Source organism: Phoxinus phoxinus (assembly GCF_949152265.1).
Source record: "Phoxinus phoxinus genome assembly, chromosome: 9".
NCBI lineage: Eukaryota > Metazoa > Chordata > Actinopteri > Cypriniformes > Leuciscidae > Phoxinus > Phoxinus phoxinus.
This window is the reverse complement of record NC_136884.1, coordinates 29,785,466-29,809,116: the sequence shown is the minus strand read 5'-3', so window position 1 is coordinate 29,809,116 and position 23,651 is coordinate 29,785,466. Positions and strand designations below refer to the sequence as shown.

The window sequence follows — 23,651 nt, the reverse complement described above, 5'->3', positions numbered from 1 at the left end:
TGCAATATAGCATACAGAAGGTATGGGGGGAAAGAAGTGCTGCATTTTATTATTTAAACTTGTGACATTTCATGAAAATTCTATAATCCACGATGGCCACCACCATATGACGTCATAATATGCAAATTAGATGGGAAAATGTAATCCCTAAATAAACTTTGGGTCATCCTTAATACTTCTATAATTTACAGAAAGTCTCTATCTTTTATCACTTTTAAGATATAGCCTTTTGAAATTAAGATGTCCAAATCAAACGTTTTAGGAAAAAACCTCTGGCGCCTAAAGGGTTAAGACTGTTTTGGAAGGAGTGTATTTGTGGGCTGGGCCAAAGTGGTTCATTTTACATGAGTAGAGCGCAAACAGTTCTGTTGTCTAATGTCATCCTATTCTCTGTAACAATCTTTCGTACCATGCTAAATACTCTTTCTGAACTTGCATTGCTATGGGGAATGCACAGTAAAGCCTTCATAAGTTTCGGCAGCTCGCTGAACCTCATGTCCTTTCCTATCATGCCCCAGAATCTGTCGATTCTGTCTTCTTGGGGGAGTTCCTTACTATCTGTCACCTGATAGTCTGTGAATTCCTCTCTCATCTTATCCTCTTTCAGCCTCAACTGAGGGAACAGGGCCCTTAGCCTTTCCACTGTAAAGTAAAACAAGTGTTTGACTAAACATTGCAGATCTAAACAAGTATCAAGTATACTGAGCCAATTATTTGTTTGGTTATCAATGGGGAACTGTCCCCAGAGGATGTTGTTATGATGCAATGTAAAGCCCTTTATAAAATTGCCTTGCCTTGCCTATCATCAATAAGCTTTATGCACTGCTGCACTACTTCCTGAACTTAAAGGTGGGGTATGTAATTCTCTTTTTTGACAATTTTTTTAAATCACTTGAAATCCTATTCCTAACCCCCTTACAGCCACTGAGTTAGAAGCACTGAAATGAAAATGTATTAATTTAATCATCTGTGGAACGGGCAGGACATGAAATACTCCAGCCAATCATTTCCAAGACCACCTAGAATCATTGGACAGTAAGTGTGTCAATCAAACAGTCGTATCATACCCCCCTCCCCATCCATGTTCTTCGAATGAGTGGAGTCAGGGCCAGTGTCGGAGGAAAGAAGGTTGGACCATTTGAGTTGTGTATTTTCAAAATCTGCTTGCAGTTTTGCGACTTACATACCCCACCTTTGAGCCAGCTCTTTTATTTCTTGTCTTACATTATTGGACAAACTGATTAATCCAGGTGTGTCTGACCATCGCTAGGGTGGTTGCTAGGGTAAGTAGTGGAGCTGGGCATAAAGCCTATTGCACTGCAAAAAATACTTTCTTAGTTAGTATTTTTTTTTGTTTCCAGTCCAAATATCTAAAAATTCTTAAACCAAGAAGCGTTTACTAGAGAAGTAAAATGACATAAGAAATTATTTTTTGTTTTAAAATAAAAAGAAAGTAATTTAAGTAATTTTTGCTTAAAACACGCAAAATTATCTGCCAAATGGGGTAAGAAAAAAATTCTTGGTTTCCATTTGAATTAAGATTTTTTTTCTTGTTTTCCATTCGAATTCAGATTTTTTTTCTTACCCCATTGGCAGATAATTTTGCTTGTTTTAAGCAAAAATTACTTAAATTACTTTCTTTTTATCTTAAAACAAAATAGAATTTCTTATGTCATTTTACTTCTCTAGTAAATGCTTCTTGATTTAATAATTTTTAGATATTTGGACTGGAAACAAAACAGTAAGAAAAGCATTTTTTGCAGTGTGGAAACTGTTTCTATTATCTACCTGTCCCTGGAGTTATGTTAAGACGAGCTGCAGGGTCCAGCACTTTCAGGTCCCTCAGGAGTGGATGGTCAAGGGGAAAGGAGGAGAACATCTTCTTAAGAACTGCCTCATAGAAGTTTCTCACAGTTCTACAACAGCATAAGAGTGAAAAAAAATTAGTTAGTGGTAATATTTTTAGGCACACTACAGCCTATACTGTCAAAAGATAATATCATAATATAACTACTGGGTAATATACTCACTGGAAGATTTTCTTCTCGGCTGACACAGGGAGCTCAGCGCTTCTCATGAATGTCTTTGTGTCTGCTCCGATAAAGAGATCTTCATCAGCCAACTGATGTCCATCTCCATACCCCACCTCCCTGAGAGGTACACCCACGATTGCCCTAGCTGGTATGAGGTAGCCCAGGATCCTCTTTATCAGCCTGCTCATCTCCTCTTCAAGTTTGTGAATTTGTACTCCCTCTGACTGCAGATATTATCAATGGTCACAACAAAATAACAGTGAAATAAGATTGCTACATTAAGAACAAACATTTAATTATATACTATTATTCACTCAATCATTCAATATCATTGACACCCACCTGGAAGGCAATGTTAAATTCAGACAAAGGCTTTAGGGCAGCACTCAGGAACAGGAAGTAGGTCTTCACGATTGGATCACGCAGATGGCTTGCCAGATCACGCACTTTCACACTCCTCTCCACCTCTTCATGACTGTTAAAGTAGGCCTACAGTACATAGAGATACAGGGTGGCAATACATGGTTAAAATGGAAATATAGCATAGTAAACTGTGTAGATATCTGCTGAGTGGAGTTACCATCCTACCTGTAGTGCATCCCACTGGTTCAGCACCCTCTGGATGCAGGTTAACAGACTCAGCCATCTGGTGCTGCAGTACCTGAGGAGCTTCAGGTGGTCTGAATCAGTGAAGTCTACAAACTCTTTGTAGACTTCACATCTTTTTGCACTGAGAGATAGAAAATTACTCTGTTAATGGTTGGAATTGTGAGTGTGAGAAAATTACTCTGTTAATGGTTGGAATTGTGAGTGTGTGTAAAGAATATGAACTGCAGGCCTACTAGGCTACCTTGTTCATGAGTTAGCCACATGCAATGTTGTTACATTGTAACACACACAACCGTAGGCGAGAGAAATAGCTGGCCTATATGTATGCATTTACCTTTTATCAAAGTGAGTGTATATCCCTACCAGGATGTCTTCCACTGGTACCTGGGCTGCTCTGATGCCACAGCCAGTGGCCAGCTGTACCAGGTGGCAGATGCAGCCAAGGTCCTGGACGTGAGGCTGGCTGGTCTTCAGTCTACTGATGACCGAGTTATGGCGGCCTTTCATAACACTCGCATTATCAGAGTTAAAGGCAATCAGGTTATCCCATGGGATGCCTCTTTTTCTATTGGAAACAGGAAATAATGCCACAAAACGTCTCAGACTAAATGTAAGGTTGTAATTAAATGCAATCTACTAAACATATCAACAACACAGTGCAGTTCCCCTTACCTTAATGCTTCACTAAGCTTTTCATACAGATTTTCTGCATTTCCTATATTGCATATAGGCATCTCCAGGAATCTTGTAGCGACCTGCAGAGTGGCCTCATCGTAGAGTCTAGTCAGGATGACAAATTCTTTGTCTGTTTTTCGGTTGTTCGATTCGTTGCACATCAGTGAAAAGGGCTGAGATCGGCATGTTTTGGCCAACTCGTCCTCTAGTTCTGCTGCTATGGCACCTGTTGAATGTCCAGTAATTAGCTAGTAAGTTAGCCTACAACATGCATGCCATGGGTTATTAATGCTCATGTAAGAATATTCAAACACATTTCAAACCCATTATTTAATAAAAAATTTATACCGTTTTAGCAAACACATAGTAGCCCAGTAAGAAAGATAGGTTGCTATATGGCTAGCTAACTTACCTTTGATGATTTGAGTAGCCTTAGTTTTTCCCGTTGAGTATTTTCGTGCAATAGCAGAGTCCGGGAACATGTCAGCTACACCCTTGTTGAAGTCGTCGTGGAAGGAGAAAGGAATGTTGTTTTTGGCACACAGCATTGCCATTTTTACCTCTGCACGTGTGACCTGGTCTGCCTCGGTGGCATTTCTCGTCACGAATGCTGACATCGCCTGGGCATGTTTTTGTGCCTCTAGCCTGCGCTTGTGCTTGGCGGATTTCTCATGCTGACAGACATCATTCCTTCCCCCGTGTGAGATGCTAAAAGTCGCAGTTACAAAACTTACAAAACGCGTGACTGTCCCCCACCCTGCTCCTCTTCAGAAAATGAAATTCGCTGTCCCATTGATCGCGGTATTTACACAAGGGTTTTGTTTTTTTGGCAGGAGTGCCTTCCGTCACTGTTGTTACGTCCATTATCCATCTCGGTTTTGTTTTTTTCCCGCGTTGTGTCACTCATCATCTGACCTCACACACAAACCTCGCGACAACTGCCACCTACAGTACTGTAGGCTTATGTGTAGGCTACTGCAGATGGCAGTTATTGCGAGGCTAGAGCTCAGATTGGAAATGTTTTTTTTTTTTTTTTTTACTCCGGTGTTATTATTTTTTTATAACACAGGTTAAAATACGGGAGATTTACGGGAAAATACTAATACGGGAGGACGGCGGGAAAGAAGGGTAAAATACGGGACTTTCCCGGCCAAAACGGGATACTTGACAGGTATGCTGGTATACAAATGTTTCCCTCTTTGAACCACACTGTGACGCACAATTTTTCAGAAGTAGGCAAGGATATCAAGAGAGATTTGGACAGGTGGATCAATCTGCCCAACTCTCTGCAGGCCCGAATCTCTATTGTAAAAATTAATATTTTGCCTCGACTGAATTTTTTTAGTTCTATGATACCCCTCTCCCCTGCTGTCAACTCCTGGAATAAAATCCATGGTAATATCTCCTAATTCATCTGGAATAGAAAAAGACCACTGTAAAGTAGCCAGTTTTAAACGAGGAAGAGGGTAGATGGGGTTTTGTCAGTGCCTGATTGTAAGCTCTAATTTTTAGTCTTTTGTACTCCGGCCTTTGCTTGTATGGTTTAACCCTTATACTCCTGTCTCTTTGCGCAAGATAGAAGAAAATATTGCGCGTCCATGGAATCTGGAAGACATCCTTTTCTCTGATGTATCAAATAAGCAATGTCGGCTGAGCTTTGGTCCCATAGTTTCCTATCTTATTCAAACCTGGAGGTTAGTTGAATCTAGATGCAAGGTCTCCTGCAAGTGGCATACACAATCTCCCATATTTAATAATAAAGGATTGACAATTGGAGGCAGACCCATTCCTCCTTCACATTGGAGTAGGAGTGGTATTCGCCATTTGAAAGACATTTATAATGATTCTGGTTTGTGCTCTTTTCAAGACATTGCAAACTCATTCAATTTGCCAGCATCCTCATTTTTCTTTTATCTACAGCTTAGATCGGCCCTCAAAGCGTATGGTGTTCCTTGGCAGCAACCTTTGTTTGTACACCCATTGCATAAGTTGATTATTGCTCAAGGGAATAGGGGCTTGGTGTCCATATTATATAACTTTATATTGGAGACCTCTAAAGCCAAACTGCCTTTAAATAGGCTCTGGAAACGTGACTGCCAGAGTTTGTATCCAGAATTTAATTGGGAGGATGTATGGGTAAATATAAAGGAGGCTTCTCGTAATCCTGACCACCAACAGATACACTTCAACTTTGTACATAGAATGTATTTAACGCCTTGCAAACTCCATTTAATGAAGAGATTAACTGATCCAACCTGTACCCAAATGCGTTCTGAAGGTTCCAGGCACTTTCTTACATATGGTGTGGGAGTCTCCACCTGTTGCTCAATTTTGGACTCAGGTGGCATCCAGATTATCTGATCTGGTTTCAGCAACGATACCTGTAACGGTGCCTGTCCTTACTGAATAACCTAACAATGTTGAACCTTAATAATCAGCATAAGCGCACAGTACTAACTGGTCTCACAGCTGCTAAAAAGATGATTGCATTGAGATGGAAGCCTCCTCATTCACTTTCTGTTAAATGTTGGATTCTTACATTTTTGGATGTGACTCTTCTAGAATTGTCTACTGCTCGTGTTAATGGTGCGAATGAAAAGGCTCTCTGTAACTGGAACACTGTTTCTGAGTCACTAAAAGTCTTGGTGAGATGAGCTCTTGTCTTTACCTGATTTAATTCAAGTTAGTTTATTCTGTGTACTCATTAATTCAAGTTCCTGAAATTGAGTTACCCCCCTTGATTTTTTCATATTTATGTATATTGCAAATGTATACAGTATGTCTATTTTGTTTTTGTGCATGTGTGTGTGTGTGTGTGTGTGTATATATATATATATATCACATATTTTATTTGACTGCTTGTTGTGATTTTGAAATGCTTAATATTTTGGTGTTCCTTTTCCTTCAATAAACATTTGATCACAAAAAAAAAAGATAAATCCAAGCACTAACTCGCAGTTATAATTGAATGCACTGGGTGGTGCTGTGGAGCATGTTTAACAAGTTGATTGTATTTGATCACATAATGTCGTTATCTACCTTGCGGAGTTTGGATTACTTGGATCAAAATGATCTTACTAAATGATATTACAAAATGGCATTACTTTTGATCAAATGAATTAATGATACTGAGTTATCATGATATCACCACAACAATGAGAAATCCAAACACCAGTCGAATGAGGAAAGACAGCTGTCCATCACTGCATTCACGACTGCAGGTAAGCGCAGCTGGACCCCTCGTGATCCGAGATGATAACTTATCTGCTGGCAAAATGATTTTGAGACATACGTTTTCTTTCATTTTCGTTAAGGGAGACCGGTTTAAGAACAGAAAACGTGCTGTTGGAAACTTCGCTTAGCACACCGTTATCTTTGTGTCTCTGCAACGTCTGTTAGCGGCAGCACATTTTCTCACTTGAACATATGGATATTTTTTTTTTTCTGAACATGAACGTGAAACACGTCCACAGAGGCCGTTCCCGAGATGAACTGCCAGCTAGGCCTTGCCCTCATCAGCCTCTCGCAGCTTCTCCAGAGCGGCTCACAAACTCTGATGACGACACCGCTGTTCCACGATTGGCTGGATTCACTGCATGACAACTATCACGTGTGTTTCGTGTTTATTCTCACACTTTCAGTTCCACTAATGTTCACAAATCTGTTTTTATAACAGTAAAAGCTCTTTTCATGTAGTCGCAATGTTATATAGTGTAATGTTTATCCAAATAAAACTGTAGACCCCACTACATTGGTATTTAAATAGTATATGCTTATGTTGAACTTTATTCTGGTACAAAACAGACCCTGTACTTAGCAGTATATAAGGTATTAAATGGAAAAGTATCTGAAACGTCTGGGTATGTGACAAATATTGCATTTATTTCACTTCAGCTGTGGTAAGGTATGCAAACACAGCTCGAGCGTCACTACTTCATGTCCACCCTAATGTAACACACCTAATGTCAGTTTGTTTTGATTTCTGTTCTGGTCTGTGTTTGGTAAATCTGTTAATTAGTTCAGTTCTGTCTTCCACCGCCCCCTGCCTGTGTGTCTCTATAGTGTTTGATTGATTGTTAGTTCAATTCAAACTCTTCAGTTCTGTCTATTTAAACCCTGTGTTCTGTCTTGTTCTTTCTCAGTTCTTATTGTTGCACTAGATTGATTGTTCTGTTCCCGTTTCTGCGCTTGAGTTCTTTGCAAGGTTTGATTTCATTTAATTAAAGACTGCTGCAATTAGATCCTGCTTCCCCCATTGCTGCAATCAATCGTAACAATATGATTCTTATCAATGTATATGTTTACCATGAAAAATACATTTAAAGGAACACTCCGACTTTTTGGGACTTTAGCCTATTCAACTTATCCCCCAGAGTTAGATAAGTCCATACATACCTTTTTCATCTCCGTGCGTGCTATAAGTCTGTTTGACGCACCCACTGCTAGCCTAGCTTAGCACAAAGACTGGATGTAAATAGTTGCAGCTAGCATACTAATCCAAATAAGTGACAAAATAACGCAAACATTTTCCTATTTACATGTTGTGATTTGTATAGTCACAGAGTGTACAAAAAACAAAGTCACATGAGACACAGACATATTTTAACCGTATAAAAACTGGGAACTATATTCTCTGAAGGCGAAGCACTGCTACTTGGGCGGAGTGATAACCGCAGCACCTGAGACGCGCCGTGGTGAGGAGCAGAGAGTTCGTTCAGAGCGCGTCTCAGGTGCTGCGGTTAACTCCTGGATCCTCCTCCTCTTGTCACATGCCTTGATCAATCAGGATCTGGGGCCGTATTCACAAAGCATTTTATCTTACCACTAGGAGTACTCCTAAATCGCACTAAAAGATTTTAGCAAGGAGTGTTCTCTTAAAAGTTATTCACAACGCCTTTCAGACCTACTCTTAGTAAGGAAAAATGACAACTCCTAAACTAAGAGTGAGTCTTCGTTGCTATGGATGACGTCAATTATCATGCACGAGCTTCCTCGCAATGATCACGGTGATTGGTTGTTAGATGACAGGGCCATCATGCGGAACATAACACAGACACACCAAATCATGGAATTACGACATCTAAATATGTCTGTGTCCTACACAAAATAATAATAATAATGTAATCGAAATGCATATATAATGACATGTTTGTGCAGGCTCCAGTGAAGTGTAATTCTAAAAAGGCAGAGAGAGAGAGAGAGAGAGAGAAGTTGTGAATTAAATTAAATTAAATCAAGGTAGCCTAATACCCTAATGAAAACCGCCACTTGCCTAATAATGAAAAACGACACTTGCATTAACACTTGCTTGGTTAATTGACATCCTATTAGCCTAAATAGAAAGCAAGGAAATATTGCTCCTATTTAAGTAATGTAATAGTTGAATGACGGTGGATTATGAACTCGCCAAAACGGAAAAGAAAGCCCAACTGGACGCAGGATCAGTTACTGCTGCTGGCCCAGTTGGTGCTGAAAATAAAAAATAAATAAAAGGGAAATTCGGCACTGGGATACAACATCGAGAATTGTGAAGTTTGCATCGAACACAATCTGGGAATTGATGGAGTGGGTTTTCTTTCTATTCACAAACACGTCCTCATCCTGACGTGGTGCAATTATTTTAATATGTGTCCCGTCTATAGCACCGACCACACCGGCAATATCCATAAAGCTGGCTTTGTTTCTTTGGAGTTGCCGAATGTCCAAAGGAAAACTTATGAACTGTCGAATAATATGGGGTCTACAGAGTGCATTGATGTTTTGGTGGATGGATCTGCTTACCGATGGCTGGGATATCGCTAGATCGTCGGCATTACACAATTGCATTTTCCCCGTTGCCAGGTAGCGAAGTGTTATCAAACATTTCAATTCGGCACTGATTGGGTTGTTGCGATTAGTTGGCGCTGTTATTGCATCCCTCACAAGATCCACAACAATCAGTATTCCCTCACGGTTAAGGCGGTGTCTTTGTAATAACTCCGTATCATTGAGTGCCTCCAACACACAGTGTCGCGCGGCGATTTTAAGATCCTTTGTGAATAGGTCTTAGTGAGTTAGGAGTCCTCTCGACTTCTTTTAAGCTGTCCCAGACTTAGGTGCTACTTTTAGGGCTAAAATGCTTCGTGAATTACTCTTAGTGAAAAAAATTAGGAGTCCTAAAGTTAGGAGTGACACGCCCATTATTTTTAGGAGTTGCTCCTAAATTCGCCTGTTAGGAGCTACTTTTAGCCTTAAAATTCTTTGTGAATATGGCCCCAGGTTTTTTTTAATGTTTAAGATAAAACTAACATAAAATCTCACAGCATTAGCTGTAACATGGAGGCTGCAAGCCTATGAACACTGTCGGAAAACTAATGTTAATACTGGCTTTTGGGTGATAGGTATAAATAAATTTTATTTTTTTATTAAGTTGGGCTGCCAACTTTTGAGTTTAGCTTGGAGTGAGATTTATGGTAGGGGGGGGGGATGTTAAAAAAAAATGGTTAGCTACTGTTTTTATTATTGCTTGACTCAAATTTCACGATTTCAATTAAATTCCTGTGATTTGATTCTGATCTTGATTCAATATCAATTCATTTGGATAAATAGCAGGTACAGTAGATACATGTTAATTTATCTCAAGAAAATAAATATCTCACCTAATGCTGTAAACATAGAGAGCCGTCAGTTGGTATTATAATTATAGGTTAAAAATGCCAACTCAAATTAAATATAATGTTGCCCTCAACAGGCAACCAGACGAGACACAGGGCCCACGATTGATCTAAAGTATCCAGATAGAAATTTATTGTCCATTTTCAATGGTAAAGTGCCCAAGCAGCAATCGCTCAGCAAGATTGCCCAGCAACATCGCTCAGAAAGTTGCCCAGTGTATCATCACCTTAAAAGATGATCGGTTCACGTGCCGCTTGAACTGAGGCGCGGTATTTATTATCTGAATTTAGAATCTGAGAGCTGAGAATTTCATATCAAATTTCATTTCTGCTCTGTCTTGTCCGCGGTGTCAGTGCCCTCTTTCCTTCGAGATTTTTCTCTGCGTGAGAAAATGGATGTGTGGCGTGAGAGCGTGTTCATTCCTGTAGATGTGACACCAGATATTTCTTGTATTGGGAATTTGTTTTATCATAGTTGAAGCACGAAATTAAACTAAGCAGGAATGTGGCTCTCCAGGAAGGAGGAACCTACTTGACACGCATCACTCAAACACAGAACCAGAAAACATTTCAACTCCTCAGTTGAATTATCAAAGATTCAGTGTGACACTTTTGTGTTCAAAATTTATATAATGTGCAGACTATTTTAGTCCTGGCAGAAAGACAAATGCTGCTGACTGCCCCAGTGCCTGTTTGACTCGTCTTCAGAGGTGTCAAAAGTATTCACATTCATTAATCAAGTAGAAGTACAGATACTAGGGTTTAAAAAGACTTCTGTAGAAGTTGAAGTATCAACTCAAGCTTTTTTCTCAAGTAAAAGTATAAAAGTACTGGTTTCAAAACTACTTAAAGTATAAAAGTAAAAGTAATGTAAGGAAAAAAATGCCATTAAGGACAAAAGCTTAGACCGCACCACAGGGGCCTATAGTGCACTATTTCACCTCCTCAAAAAAACATTTTTCTAAAGGCCGTAATGACTATAATGTTATATTAAAATGTTAATGTTTTAAAAATTTGGGATGCACTAGGCGACCGGTTTCTGCCGCATATATGCCCATAGAAAATCAGTTTTATTTCTATTTCAATATGCAAATACATTAAAGAACCATATATGTGTACTACTGAGCAATAACATGTGTTTCATGAAGCAGAAGATAGAGTCACCTATCACAGAAAACTTTCTGCATTTTTCCTTTTTTTTTAAAAACATCACTTAGTCTGATTATAAGCTGTTTTCCCCAAAATTCCCCACAAGGATTTTTGATATTGCCATCTTTGTGGGGATATTTCAACCCTTTCACACTCTTCTCTCTCCTATCTCTCTCTCACACACACACACACACACACACACACACACACACACACACACACACACACACACACACACACACTCTCTCTCTCTCTCTCTCACACACACACACACACACACACACACACACACACACACACGTTAAGTTTGAAAAATGTAAAATATTTAAAAAAGGCAGCTTTTCTAGAGATGTTAATACTTCCCCTAATATCTTTTAAAGAAAGATAAGGATCCTTCAGAATGTGCAAACTATAGGCCATTAAGTCTGCTAAATTCCGATTTAAAGATTTATGCAAAGGTACTTGCCCGGCGCATTCAGGATCACATGCCCTTGCGAGTCCATTGTGATCAGACAGGTTTTATTAAATCTAGACTAGCAGTGGATGTCGTCAGGCGTCTTCTACATATAATCGATGCCGCAGTGGGTGCTAAGGTTCCTTCAGCAGTGTTGTCCCTTGAACCGATGAAGGTCTTTGATAGAATGGAGTGGTCATTCTTGTGGTCTGTTATGGAAAATATGGGTTTTGGTAAGGGTTTTATTCTTATGATTAAGGTCCTTTAATCCCACAGCATTAGTACTCACAGGACAATTACTTTCCTCACCAATTGCTATCACTAGGTCTTCACGACAAGGGTGTCCTTTAAGTCCAGCTCTTTTTGCTCTCTCCCTTGAACCTCTTGCCCAGATGATTCGACAATCCACTGAGATAAAACCTATTTCCGTTCACAATACTATGCATCATCTAGCATTATAGTATGCAGATGATGTTCTGGTTTTCATGGACAATCCAGTACAGTCTATTTCTAGCCTGCTGTCTGTGAAGAGTTTGGCCATTTATCTGGTTTCAAGGTTAACTGGTCTAAATCTGCCCTTTTACCTTTAAATAAGTCTAGAAAAAATATTGCAGTACCCACCAAGTATTGCTGTTGTTCAGCATTTTAAGTATCTTGGTATTCAAATGTTTCCCTCTTTGAACCACACTGTGACACACAATTTTTCAGAAGTAGGCAAGGATATCAAGAGAGATTTGGACAGGTGGATCAATCTGCCCAACTCTCTGCAGGCCCGAATCTCTATTGTAAAAATTAATATTTTGCCTCGACTGAATTTTTTTAGTTCTATGATACCCCTCTCCCCTGCTGTCAACTCCTGGAATAAAATCCATGGTAATATCTCCCAATTCATCTGGAATAGAAAAAGACCACTGTAAAGTAGCCAGTTTTAAACGAGGAAGAGGGTAGATGGGGTTTTGTCAGTGCCTGATTGTAAGCTCTATTTTTAGTCTTTTGTACTCCGGCCTTTGCTTGTATGGTTTAACCCTTATACTCCGGTCTCTTGGCGCAAGATAGAAGAAAATATTGCGCGTCCATGGAATCTGGAAGACATCCTTTTCTCTGATGTATCAAATAAGCAATGTCGGCTGCGCTTTGGTCCCATAGTTTCCTATCTTATTCAAACCTGGAGGTTAGTTGAATCTAGATGCAAGGTCTCCTGCAAGTGGCATACACAATCTCCCATATTTAATAATAAAGGATTGACAATTGGAGGCAGACCCATTCCTCCTTCACATTGGAGTAGGAGTGGTATTCGCCATTTGAAAGACATTTATAATGATTCTGGTTTGTGCTCTTTTCAAGACATTGCAAACTCATTCAATTTGCCAGCATCCTCATTTTTCTTTTATCTACAGCTTAGATCGGCCCTCAAAGCATATGGTGTTCCTTGTCAGCAACCTTTGTTTGTACACCCATTGTATAAGTTGATTATTGCTCAAGGGAATAATAGGGGCTTGGTGTCCATATTATATAACTTTATATTGGAGACCTCTTATGCCAAACTGCCTTTAGATAGGGTCTGGAAACGTGACTGCCAGAGTTTGTATCCAGAATTTAATTGGGAGGATGTTTGGGTAAATATAAAGGAGGCTTCTCGTAATCCTGACCACCAACAGATACACTTCAACTTTGTACATAGAATGTATTTAACGCCTCGCAAACTCCATTTAATGAAGAGATTAACTGATCCAACCTGTACCCAATGCGTTCTGATGGTTCCAGGCACTTTCTTACATATGGTGTGGGAGTGTCCACCTGTTGCTCAATTTTGGACTCAGGTGGCATCCAGATTATCTGATCTGGTTTCAGCAGTAGCTGCGTTTACATGGCTCAATCCGAATGAAATCAATCCGATTAAAGAATCCGAACAAGGTGTTTACATGGACGACAAATAAAGTAATCGGGTTGATGTGCGCGTTTACATGTCACAAGCTTTACATCTGATTTGATCATTTTAGACATGCGCAGTTACGCACAATCAGTGCACTTGACGATTCCCGCCGCCGTTCCACGATGTGCATAACAGCCACCCTCTTACCATTGCTTATTTTTGTTTGTTTTAAAAATCAGATTTAACATTTACTTACTTCAGCTGCTAATTAGGAGACGACGAGCGCGTGATGTTGTGTGCCGTGCTGCTTGTATTTATCAAGCAATTAAAATGCCTCTGCCAGAGCCCAGAACAAGGTGTTTGTGGATGAAAGTCCGAAGCAAGGACTGGTGGGACAACGTTGTCTTGCACCACTTCACGGACGTGGAGTGGAAGGAAAATTTTAGGATGACACGACAGTCATTTATGACCCTATGTTCAATGGTTGAGGGGTACATGGCACCCGAGGAAATTACGGTGAGAGCATTTTCTCAAAATAATTAAAAATGTAAAAATAATTAAGAATAATAACATATAATGTTTGTTTTAAAAACTGCATTTTTGTTGACAATTGTATAAACTATTTGCATACTTTAAGTGGATTTAATACATATATATACACACACTTCTGTATATACATATATATACACACACTTTAGTTTTTGGAGCATCAGCTGTAAAATGCCAGGCAGTGCTCATGATGGCAATGTTCTACGCCAGTCTGACCTCTTCCAAAGATCCCACCTGCTACCTGCTGTGCACTGCATAACTTTTGCCAGACCGAGGAGGACAATGCCAACAGCAGGTGGTTGGAAGAGGCTTGTGACCTCAATGCTATATATCCTCAACTTAACCACTCAGTGAATATGGAGTGCAATGCTACTGGTAGCAATGCAAGAATAGCTCTGACCAATTACATGTCCACCCATTTTCCCCTTCGCACAGGACATTTCCACTAAATGCAGCCTTTAAAAAACACCTCTGAGATGAAAATATAACTTTTAATGAGAAACAGTCTCATACAACAAATACAAGGTAGCTCTTAAAAGTGCCAGTGCAATACTTATTGCAATAGTTTCAACAAAAATGTTCATGTTAACAAGTGCAATAACAAAGTTAAGTTGCAAAAACAATTTTGTTAAACTTAAACACTTCACTGAAGTGACACTTAAACAAAAAAAAAACTGTTGAATACTCCAACTGGCTTACATTACTTTCTTTACAAATAGCTTAAACAACTGTCTCTACACAACTAAGACCGTTTTTGTTTTATTTAGTGCTGTTAAATCGATTAATTGCACCTAACATATATATATACACACACGTGTGTGTGTCTGTGTGTAATATATATATATATATATATATATATATATATATATATATATTTATATACGTGTGTATGTGTGTGTGTGTGTGTATATATATATACATATACGTGTGTGTGTGTGTGTGTGTGTGCGCGTGTATATAAATAAAACAAACTTATGTTAGATGCAATTAATTGATTTGACAGCATTAGTTTTAATATTCTAATCTATAGGTCATGCAGGCTGTGATCAGAGCTACTGGTTTCATTGCCGTTTGGAACATTAGCAGAATAATGCACTGGCCTATTGTAAAATTGGCCTGGGTAGTGCTGCGGAGGCTGCATATAAGGATTGAGTGGTGGAGCCTGTGCCTGGAAATGAGGAGCTGCTTCATAGGGTTGCGGAATAATACTCCTGAGACCATCAAATACTTGACCCAACAGACGTTCAGTTGAGCGAGTGCTTTCTTCCAGAAACCTTGAGAGTAACATCTCGTCACGTTGTTGATTTCTTTCTTGGTGTTGTTCAATTCTATCCAAGAAGGCTTTTTGTTCAGCTGACCAAACGTGCATTAGTTTGGCATAACCAGATGAGGTCTTTCGTCCTAAATGAACAGAAAGCTATGCATTATTTCAATTCAACCTAATGTGAAAGTTACATTACTTAAAGACCAAAGTTTCCAGATTCCAAAAATGAGAGTAAGCAGAGATAAAGAAACAAGATGTAGATGTTTTTACTGTACAATCACAACAAAATAAATGTTCCACAAACCCCAAATTCAAGACTGTGAGTGAGTGTTCTTCTTTAAACACAAGATATGCAAAACTGTAGTTTACATGCACGTTTAGTGGGGCATGTTATTTATTTATTTTTTGGGGGGAAAATTACTAACAAAACGTGTCATTCTATTAAACACTAAAACAAGAAAGCAAGGATATTCCCATGTTTCAAAATGTGTTATTAAAATGTTCCTGTTGTTCGATCACTAAATGCCATGGGTCTAGCAATGCCAAATGTTATGGGTTTGATTGCTGGGCAACACAGGAATTAATAATGAATAATGCATTAATAAAAGCATTTGTAGAATGCATAAATCCAAATCCATTTAAACTAAGTTTAATGCACTGCAGTCAAGTTATTTTTTCTCATAATGAATGATTTGGCATGAAACTTACTCTTATTTGCAGCGCTTGGTAGAGCATGGCCATCAGCTGTCTCCTCTTCTGGGTGTACAGAGATGCTCATTCCCTCTTCCTCAAAGTTGCTCCCAATATCTACATATCAAAATCATTATGAATAATAGCTAACTATATGACCAATAAGTGTACATGTAAAGTTAGTGTGTACATCTCTGCATGCGTTACGCTGCGGTGAAATTATCACAACTTACCAGACGCGTCTTCCGGGACGGTAGAAGCACTCGCATCAAGGGAATCTTCTTCTGGAAAGCCGACATCCACACCATGTGCTGTGACGTTCACCAGTGGTCTTCCTCCCATTATTTCATCCATAATGGTATAGAATGGAAAATTAGCCGGGGATTCGCCACTTTTGTTGTTTTGGTTTTTCGCCTTGTAGTACGCACTTTTAAGCCCTTTCCAGCGGTTTTTTATTTGCTCAACTGACCTGTTAATTCCAGCAGCTTAAAGTTTTTCAAAAACCTGCTTGAACAAGTCATTATTGCGTGACTTGCGACAGTCTAATCTTTCAACCACCTTTTCTTTTAAAATATCCAGCAACAACGTGGTCTCTGCAACAGACCAATTTTGCTTACCGCACACCATCTTCCCTTCAAAAACAACAGTGCGTCATACGTCATTACGTCATTGCACATGCACATTCCTTTCAGATTTGGTTTTCAGTCCGATTAAGTGTTTACATGTTCTCTTGATCGGATTACAAAAGGAATAAACCACCCCTTTCAATCCGATCGAAATTTCAATCGGATCGAGCTCAATCGGATCAATTAAGGTGTTTACATGAAGGTTTTTCAATCCGATTGAGCCTTCAATCCGATTATAAGAGTCCATGTAAACGCAGCTAGTGATACCTGTAACGGTGCCTGTCCTATTACTGAATAACCTAACAAGGTTGAACCTTAATAATCAGTATAAGCACATAGTACTAGCTGGCCTCACAGCTGCTAAAAAGATGATTGCATTGAGATGGAAGCCTCATTCACTTTCTGTTAAATGTTGGATTCTTACATTTTTGGATGTGACTCTTCAAGAATTGTCTACTGCTCAAGTTAATGGTGCGATTAAAAAGGCTCTGTCACGAACACACACAAGACGAGAAGATCCAATTGCAGTATTTATTATAAGGGTAATCCGTACTCACAATCAGTCCAGGCAAAGGTCAAAATCCATACAAAGGCAATCCGAGGAGGAGGAACAAACAAACAAACAAACAAACAAACAAACAAACAAACAAACAAACAAACAACAGGCTCAGAAGCATAACTGAAGTGTGAGGACAATATACAAGGACTCCGTGACAAACACTGAAACAGACAGGGTATATATACACAAGTGCAAACAAGGTGACGAGAAACCGCTGAAGGAAATGAACACTCAGTGACAGACAGGATTATGGGAAATGTAGTGAAAATGCCTAGACACCGTGAAAACTGAGACCTCTAGTGTTAAACCCAGGGAACCACCAGACACTGTGACAGGCTCTCTGTAACTGGAACACTGTTTCTGAGTCACTAAAAGCCTTGGTGAGATGAGCTCTTTTCTTTACCTGATTTAATTCAAGTTAGTTTGTTCTGTGTACTCATTAATTCAAGTTCCTGAAATTGAGTTATCCCCCTTGTTTTTTTCATATTTATGTATATTGCAAATGTATACAGTATGTCAATTTTGTTTTTGTGCATGTGTGTGTGTATTAGGGGTGTGCAAAGCAGCCGCTATTTGTATCTGTATTTGTATTTGTATTCGAGTAAAATTCAAAATAGGCGTAAAAATCGTAATCATAAAAAAAAAAATTGCGTTACACTTCTAATTTACGTTATGTGTAAGTATTCTTTAATTATATCCATTATAATAATTATGGATATGCAATATTGGTTGATGTTTTTCCATAAATCCAGCAATGAAACAAGGAATGTCATTGAAAAGAAAATAACATAACAGCCATTACCTCATCCATGGTTAAACCAACAACTAATAAAATACCATTGAGAACATTATGAAGCCTACAGCCTACATCTTGCTGTCTGCAAAAGACAGAGTAACTTACGTACCATATAACTCCCACACGTGCGTACAATTCGACAAAACTACACAAGCATTTTTAAACTTTTGAACCGAACGTTAACGTTACTCTGTCAACAGCCTATTGTCTATATTACCGCGCTAAACAGAGCTACGTAAACAGAGCGAGCATGAGAGCACGCGACTGCAGACGTCAATAATGCCGCGTAATGGAATAATCTCCCGATCGCTTCTCGAAAGTTATAAACTGCCTCAGGAACCCAGTTAAGGTACAAACATCTATTCAACAAAAATAGTGATGGAGTTAAGTGTTTTTTCGCTCAGCCGAGCGCTCTCTGTTGCTGTTGTGGAGCAGCCTGTGTCCGTCACTCTCTCAGGGTGTGAACTGCGGTCTCATGAGGAAACGTAGCTTTTTGAAATAAAGTTTTTCTTGTTCCCGAATACAAATATGTTTTAAAGTATTTGTTCGAAATAAGTATTTGTAAAAAACACGTTATTTGTGCCTTTCCGAATACCGTATTCGGGTTCGGCTCCACCCCTAGTGTGTATATATATATATATATATCACATATATTTTATTTGACTGCTTGTTGTGATTTTGAAATGCTTAATATTTTGTTGTTCCTATTCCTTCAATAAACATTTGATCACAAAAAAAAAGATAAATCCAAGCACTAACTCGCAGTTACAATTGAATGCACTGGGTGGTGCTGTGGTGCATGTTTAACAAGTTGATTGTATTTGATCACATAATGTTGTCATCTACCTTGCGGAGTTTGGATTACTTGGATCAAAATGACTTGGATTACTAAATGATATTACAAAATGGCATTACTTTTGATCAAATGAATTAATGATACTGAGTTATCATGATATCACCACAACAATGAGAAATCCAAACACCAGTCGAATGAGGAAAGACAGCTGTCCATCACTGCATTCACGACTGCAGGTTAGCACAGCGGGACCCCGCGTGATCCGAGATGATAACTTATCTGATAGCAAAATGATTTTGAGACATACGTTTTCTTTCATTTTCGTTAAGGGAGACCGGTTTAAGAACAGAAAACGCAAAGTGCTGTTGGAAACTTCGCTTAGCACACCGTTATCTTTGTGTCTCTGCAACGTCTGTTAGCGGCAGCACATTTTCTCACTTGAACATATGGATTTTTTTTTTTCTGAACATGAGCGTGAAACACGTCCACAGAGGCCGTTCCCGAGATTAACTGCCTGCTAGGCCTTGCCCTCATCAGCCTTCGTAAATCGCTGCGAAGACCGTTTGGCGGCTGACTTGAAGCAGTGCATGCCGGTTAGAAATTGTGTCCGACTGGAGACACGTGACCGTCGTGACGTATGCCATCAAAGTACAGCGAGAGTGATTCGAGAGCAGCCGGAGGACTCAGCCAGCGCAGCTTCTCCAGAGCGGCTCACGAACTCTGATGACGACACCGCTGTTCCACGATTGGCTGGATTCACTGCATGAAAACTATCACGTGTGTTTCGGGTTTATTCTCACACGTTAAGTTCCACTAATGTTCACAAATCTGTTTTTATAACAGTAAAAGCTCTTTTCATGTAGTCGCAATGTTATATAGTGTCATGTTTATCCAAATAAAACTGTAGACCCCACTACATTGGTATTTAAATAGTATATGCTTATGTTGAACTTTATTCTGGTACAAAACAGACCCTGTACTTAGCAGTATATAAGGTATTAAATGGAAAAGTATCTGAAACGTCTGGGTATGTGGCAAATATTGCATTTATTTCACTTCAGCTGTGGTAAGGTATGCAAACACAGCTCGAGCGTCACTACAGGAAGGACTTCATGTCCACCCTAATGTAACACACCTAATGTCAGTTTGTTTTGATTTCTGTTCTGGTCTGTGTTTGGTAAATCTGTTAATTAGTTCAGTTCTGTCTTCCACCGCCCCCTGCCTGTGTGTCTCTATAGTGTTTGATTGATTGTTAGTTCAATTCAAACTCTTCAGTTCTGTCTATTTAAACCCTGTGTTCGGTCTTGTTCTTTCTCAGTTATTATTGTTGCACTAGATTGATTTTTCTGTTCCCGTTTCTGCGCTTGAGTTCTTTGCAAGGTTTGATTTCATTTAATTAAAGACTGCTGCAATTAGATCCTGCTTCCCCCATTGCTGCAATCAATCGTAACAATATGATTCTTAGCAATGTATATTTTTACCATGAAAAATACATTTAATATTTTAGATAATAATATATATAATATAATCTCTCCATCCAAGGGCTATCCAGCGTCACCGCCAGGCACCACAGAGGAGTTCACCCAGCTGGTGGAGGACCGGATGCGTTTTGGGAACCGGACTAAGATTATTTTCCTCCCTTTTTCCTTTCTCCCCTCTGTTCCTCCTCATCCTTCCATCTCTTTTTCTCTCGCCTCGTCTGTCTTTAACACACTAGACAAAAAGAGGGCCAAACGCTGTTACTGTCTTCAGTTCCCAGACCTCCCACAAATTAGTAGGTGTAAATAAATCAAACCCACAGTTGGTCAGAAAGCTGGACTGCTCTCTCAAGTTGAAAAAAGCCCCGAATCTGCAGAGAAAATTACACACACAAAAAAAAGGTTATTGACCGAAGCAGTTGTGGAAAAAAAACGCCATTGGCAGAATTAGTTGTGCATTATTCACCACTTCCAACTGCTTCAACTTGGGGAATCTCTGACAGGGACCGGCTGTGACCCTGGACCCCGTCCGTCAAACGAGCATCTCTCGTGAAATTCACTGCAGTCCATTTTCTGTAGAGCACATGAATAGTCTGTAATCTTCTGAAACTGAACTGTCCAGAAGACAGAGGTGCCACAGTCACATCAGTGCGTGTTCATCTTTCTTAAGAGTGTAATTATGACTCAGTGAATGTGGAATTATTTGTTATGTAAAGTTTACTCTTGACACACCCTGTTCTGTAATGTTTTGGATTTTGAACAGAGGAGCAGATCCCAATACATATAATCTTTGCAGACATCTTCAGATGAGTATATACTCTATTCTATACTATAGTACAGTACATCTACACAAAGTGTTCAAACTAACACGTATTGGAATGTCTAAAGTGTAACTAAAAGCATTCTTGCATCTCTTACCACGTCTCCATGTATTGTATCTGAAGACGGCCCTCCCCAGAGAGTTGTGCTGTTGGCTGAAACTGGAAACCATCTCTTGCTCCTGGACCCTCCTCCTCTTCTCTTCCAGAAACTGGGCGTATTTGTGACGCGCGTGATGGGCGTCCTGCTCCTGCTTGGCTCTCTGTCGAGTGAGAGTTCTCTCCATATCCGGCACTTCACGATCCTGACGCAGACGCACGTCAGTCCTCCGAGCCTCAAGGAAGTCGTGTCTGCGGCCAGTGTGGTGCTCGGTTACCTTCTCTGCAAGGCTTCTCTGCGTTCGGGCCTTGTCAAAGGGTTGATGGGCTCTGTCAATGACTTTGAAGGGGGCGAGGCTGATGTGTGGACACTGTTCTGCATAAAACATCACATTTATTTCATGTTAATTTGGTTCTCATTAAGGTTATTATTATGTTTACTTCATACTCAAGTGATATGGCAGGTCTCGACATTAATGCTTGTCCGGGATTAAACAAGTGGATTTTAAGTAGCCTGAATAAAATGTCAATAACAAAAAATAACTAGGGAATCACTAAAACTTGATAATGATTCTGATTTTAATACATACTAGTGCAAAGTGCCCGTGCAAAATCAGTTTTGTGTGTGTGTTTTTTTAGCAATTGTTGGTTTGGTGTGTTTGAGTGCTCATTGTTACAATTACACAACAAAAGTTTAGTGACATTTTTATTTGTGCATGGTAGAAAGCAAATACTGATACTGACATAATGACATACAATAAATATGGAAAATTCAACTACACGATTCAGGGAGCGGCTACGCAATGAACTCAGAGCAAACGCTACGCTTGAGCAAACAGTTTGTGAATAGGCTACTACAAATGATGGCCGTGAATAAAATATAATATTCAGAAGTAAACAGTGTGGACTTAATGTTTAGATGACAGTGTTTATGTCAGAATGTTTATTTTTAAACCACAAACCTTCTAAACATCTTCAATGGGTGCTTCTTTTACCGATATATTTACCAATATCTTTTGCATTTATAATCCAAACAACGTCAAACTTGGCACTGCACTTACTCCTGCCCGTAGCAAGACACCTGTCAAGTTTGAAATCCATCGGACTAACGGTTCGAGAGATAAGCGAATAACAGACAGACAGGCGTTCCTGTCATTTACAGATAGATATTCTAGGTTGCGATCGATAGTGGATAATATGTAGTATTACTGCGCTGTTGAGGCTCGAGGAGAAATGGCCTTTTAAAGGTGCAGATATGACAATATGCAGATTTAAATATATCAAAGCTGATTGAACACTGATGATAATATTGCTTCAGAATAAATTACATTTACAACAAAAAAAAAAAATCTTTTTTTTCGGACAAGTGAATGACAGATTTTCTTGTCTGAAGGACAAGCCCTGCATGGTTTGAGTTCAGATGTAGATTGAGATAGCTGGACTAGCTCACCTCTGGCACGGGAAGGGCCAAAGATTGGAGGAAGCTGGAGAGACTGCGGTCGGCTGGCGACGCTGGACTTTTCTCTAGAAGTGATTCTGTTCTGGTGAGCGAGCTCCTGTTGACGAGAAACAAGGGATAATCCATGGCTAGCTGTGCATTAAACTATTTTAATGTACGACGTGGAGACAAAGAAGCAGAGTGCATTAAAATAGTTTAATTATCCGCTTATACCATGGTTATTTTTCCAGCATTGACAACTTAAAATTGATGTTTGCAGTGCAATATTTTACCGGAAGGGTAAAATTGACGGTTATTTTCGTCAGTGACGGCTTGTTAGATCTAGCATTCTGTCTGCTTTGAATCAGACAGAGATAAAGAGATCATTGAATGAATGAATTATAGCATTTATTTTAATTAATTATCGAGATGGAGATTAATACCTGCGTCTGTTCAGCGTCTCTCTCTCTATGAATATTATTTTAATGTTTCTGTGTGTGCGCAGGTGCATTAAAAACGGTGCATTAATATAGAAAGGTGATCAAACTGACCTGAGCATTAAACAGTTTTATTGCACACCTTCAAACCAATCAGAAACGAGTATTCAAACACCATGGTTTAAGAATAAGAAAACACCTTAATACTATGCTCAACATAAGAGCGCAGGCTAATTTTTAATAATGACAGATGATGGTTGTAAAAACACATTGATATCCTTCTTACCCTCATCGTCACAATGCCTCCGGGGTTTCTTTCATGCGGTGGTTGTGGCTTCAGTCCCTCAGGCACATATGTCAGAGGCCTGAGTGAGCGAAATTTACTGCTGTACATGTTCTGATCTAAAATGGTACACTGATCCAAAATCCTACAACCGAGTAAAATTGTATGATCTAAAACCGTACACGGCTCAGAAAGCTGTGATGATCAACTCAGCGATCTGGAAATGAACACAGATCAAGGCAGACACAAGACTGCACACTGAACAAAAATGCAGATTCACAATCAGACACTGATAGGAAATCGTACACTTAGATGACTGATGCAAAACTCGATCACTGTAACCAAAAAGTCGTGCCAAAAGTTTTCAGTGAA

General features: G+C 39.4%; 2 protein-coding genes across 4 annotated transcripts; both read right to left on the bottom strand.

The window, feature by feature from the left end:
* Positions 1–340: 340 nt before the first annotated feature.
* Positions 341–4,180, bottom strand: LOC307004532 (uncharacterized protein; the record flags this gene model as incomplete). The annotated part of the gene is made up of 8 exons (XM_079623850.1): positions 3,730–4,180; positions 3,315–3,543; positions 2,977–3,207; positions 2,622–2,763; positions 2,376–2,522; positions 2,031–2,257; positions 1,789–1,916; positions 341–642 (listed from the first exon to the last, which is right to left on the bottom strand). The coding sequence occupies exons 1-8, from the start codon at positions 3,932–3,934 to the stop codon at positions 341–343; spliced, it is 1,611 nt and encodes a 536-aa protein (XP_079479976.1). The 5' UTR covers positions 3,935–4,180.
* Positions 4,181–20,248: 16,068 nt separating this feature from the next.
* On the bottom strand, positions 20,249–23,589 carry LOC307003640 (uncharacterized protein). Of its 3 annotated transcripts, none has more exons than XR_013798765.1 (5): positions 23,283–23,589; positions 22,572–22,677; positions 21,123–21,497; positions 20,671–20,777; positions 20,249–20,575 (listed from the first exon to the last, which is right to left on the bottom strand). XR_013798765.1 is itself a non-coding variant. In XM_079622333.1 (5 exons), exons 1-5 carry the CDS (start codon positions 23,388–23,390, stop codon positions 20,761–20,763), a joined length of 534 nt encoding a protein of 177 aa, XP_079478459.1. In that variant the 5' UTR covers positions 23,391–23,589; the 3' UTR covers positions 20,249–20,760. The 3 variants fall into 3 exon arrangements, 2 of the variants coding, with proteins under 2 accessions (XP_079478459.1, XP_079478458.1); XM_079622333.1 differs by having other exon boundaries at positions 20,249–20,777; positions 21,123–21,327; positions 21,400–21,497; XM_079622332.1 differs by having other exon boundaries at positions 20,249–20,777.
* Positions 23,590–23,651: the final 62 nt, after the last annotated feature.

Coding starts and splice junctions, on each gene's coding strand:
- LOC307003640 (XM_079622332.1), bottom strand. CDS start 23,390: ATGTACAGCAGTAAATTTCGCTCACTCAGGCCTCTGACATATGTGCCT. Junction 22,678..23,282: donor GAGGCATTGTGACGATGAGG/GTAAGAAGGATA, acceptor TCTCGTCAACAG/GAGCTCGCTCACCAGAACAG. Junction 21,498..22,571: donor TGGCCCTTCCCGTGCCAGAG/GTGAGCTAGTCC, acceptor TGTTTTATGCAG/AACAGTGTCCACACATCAGC.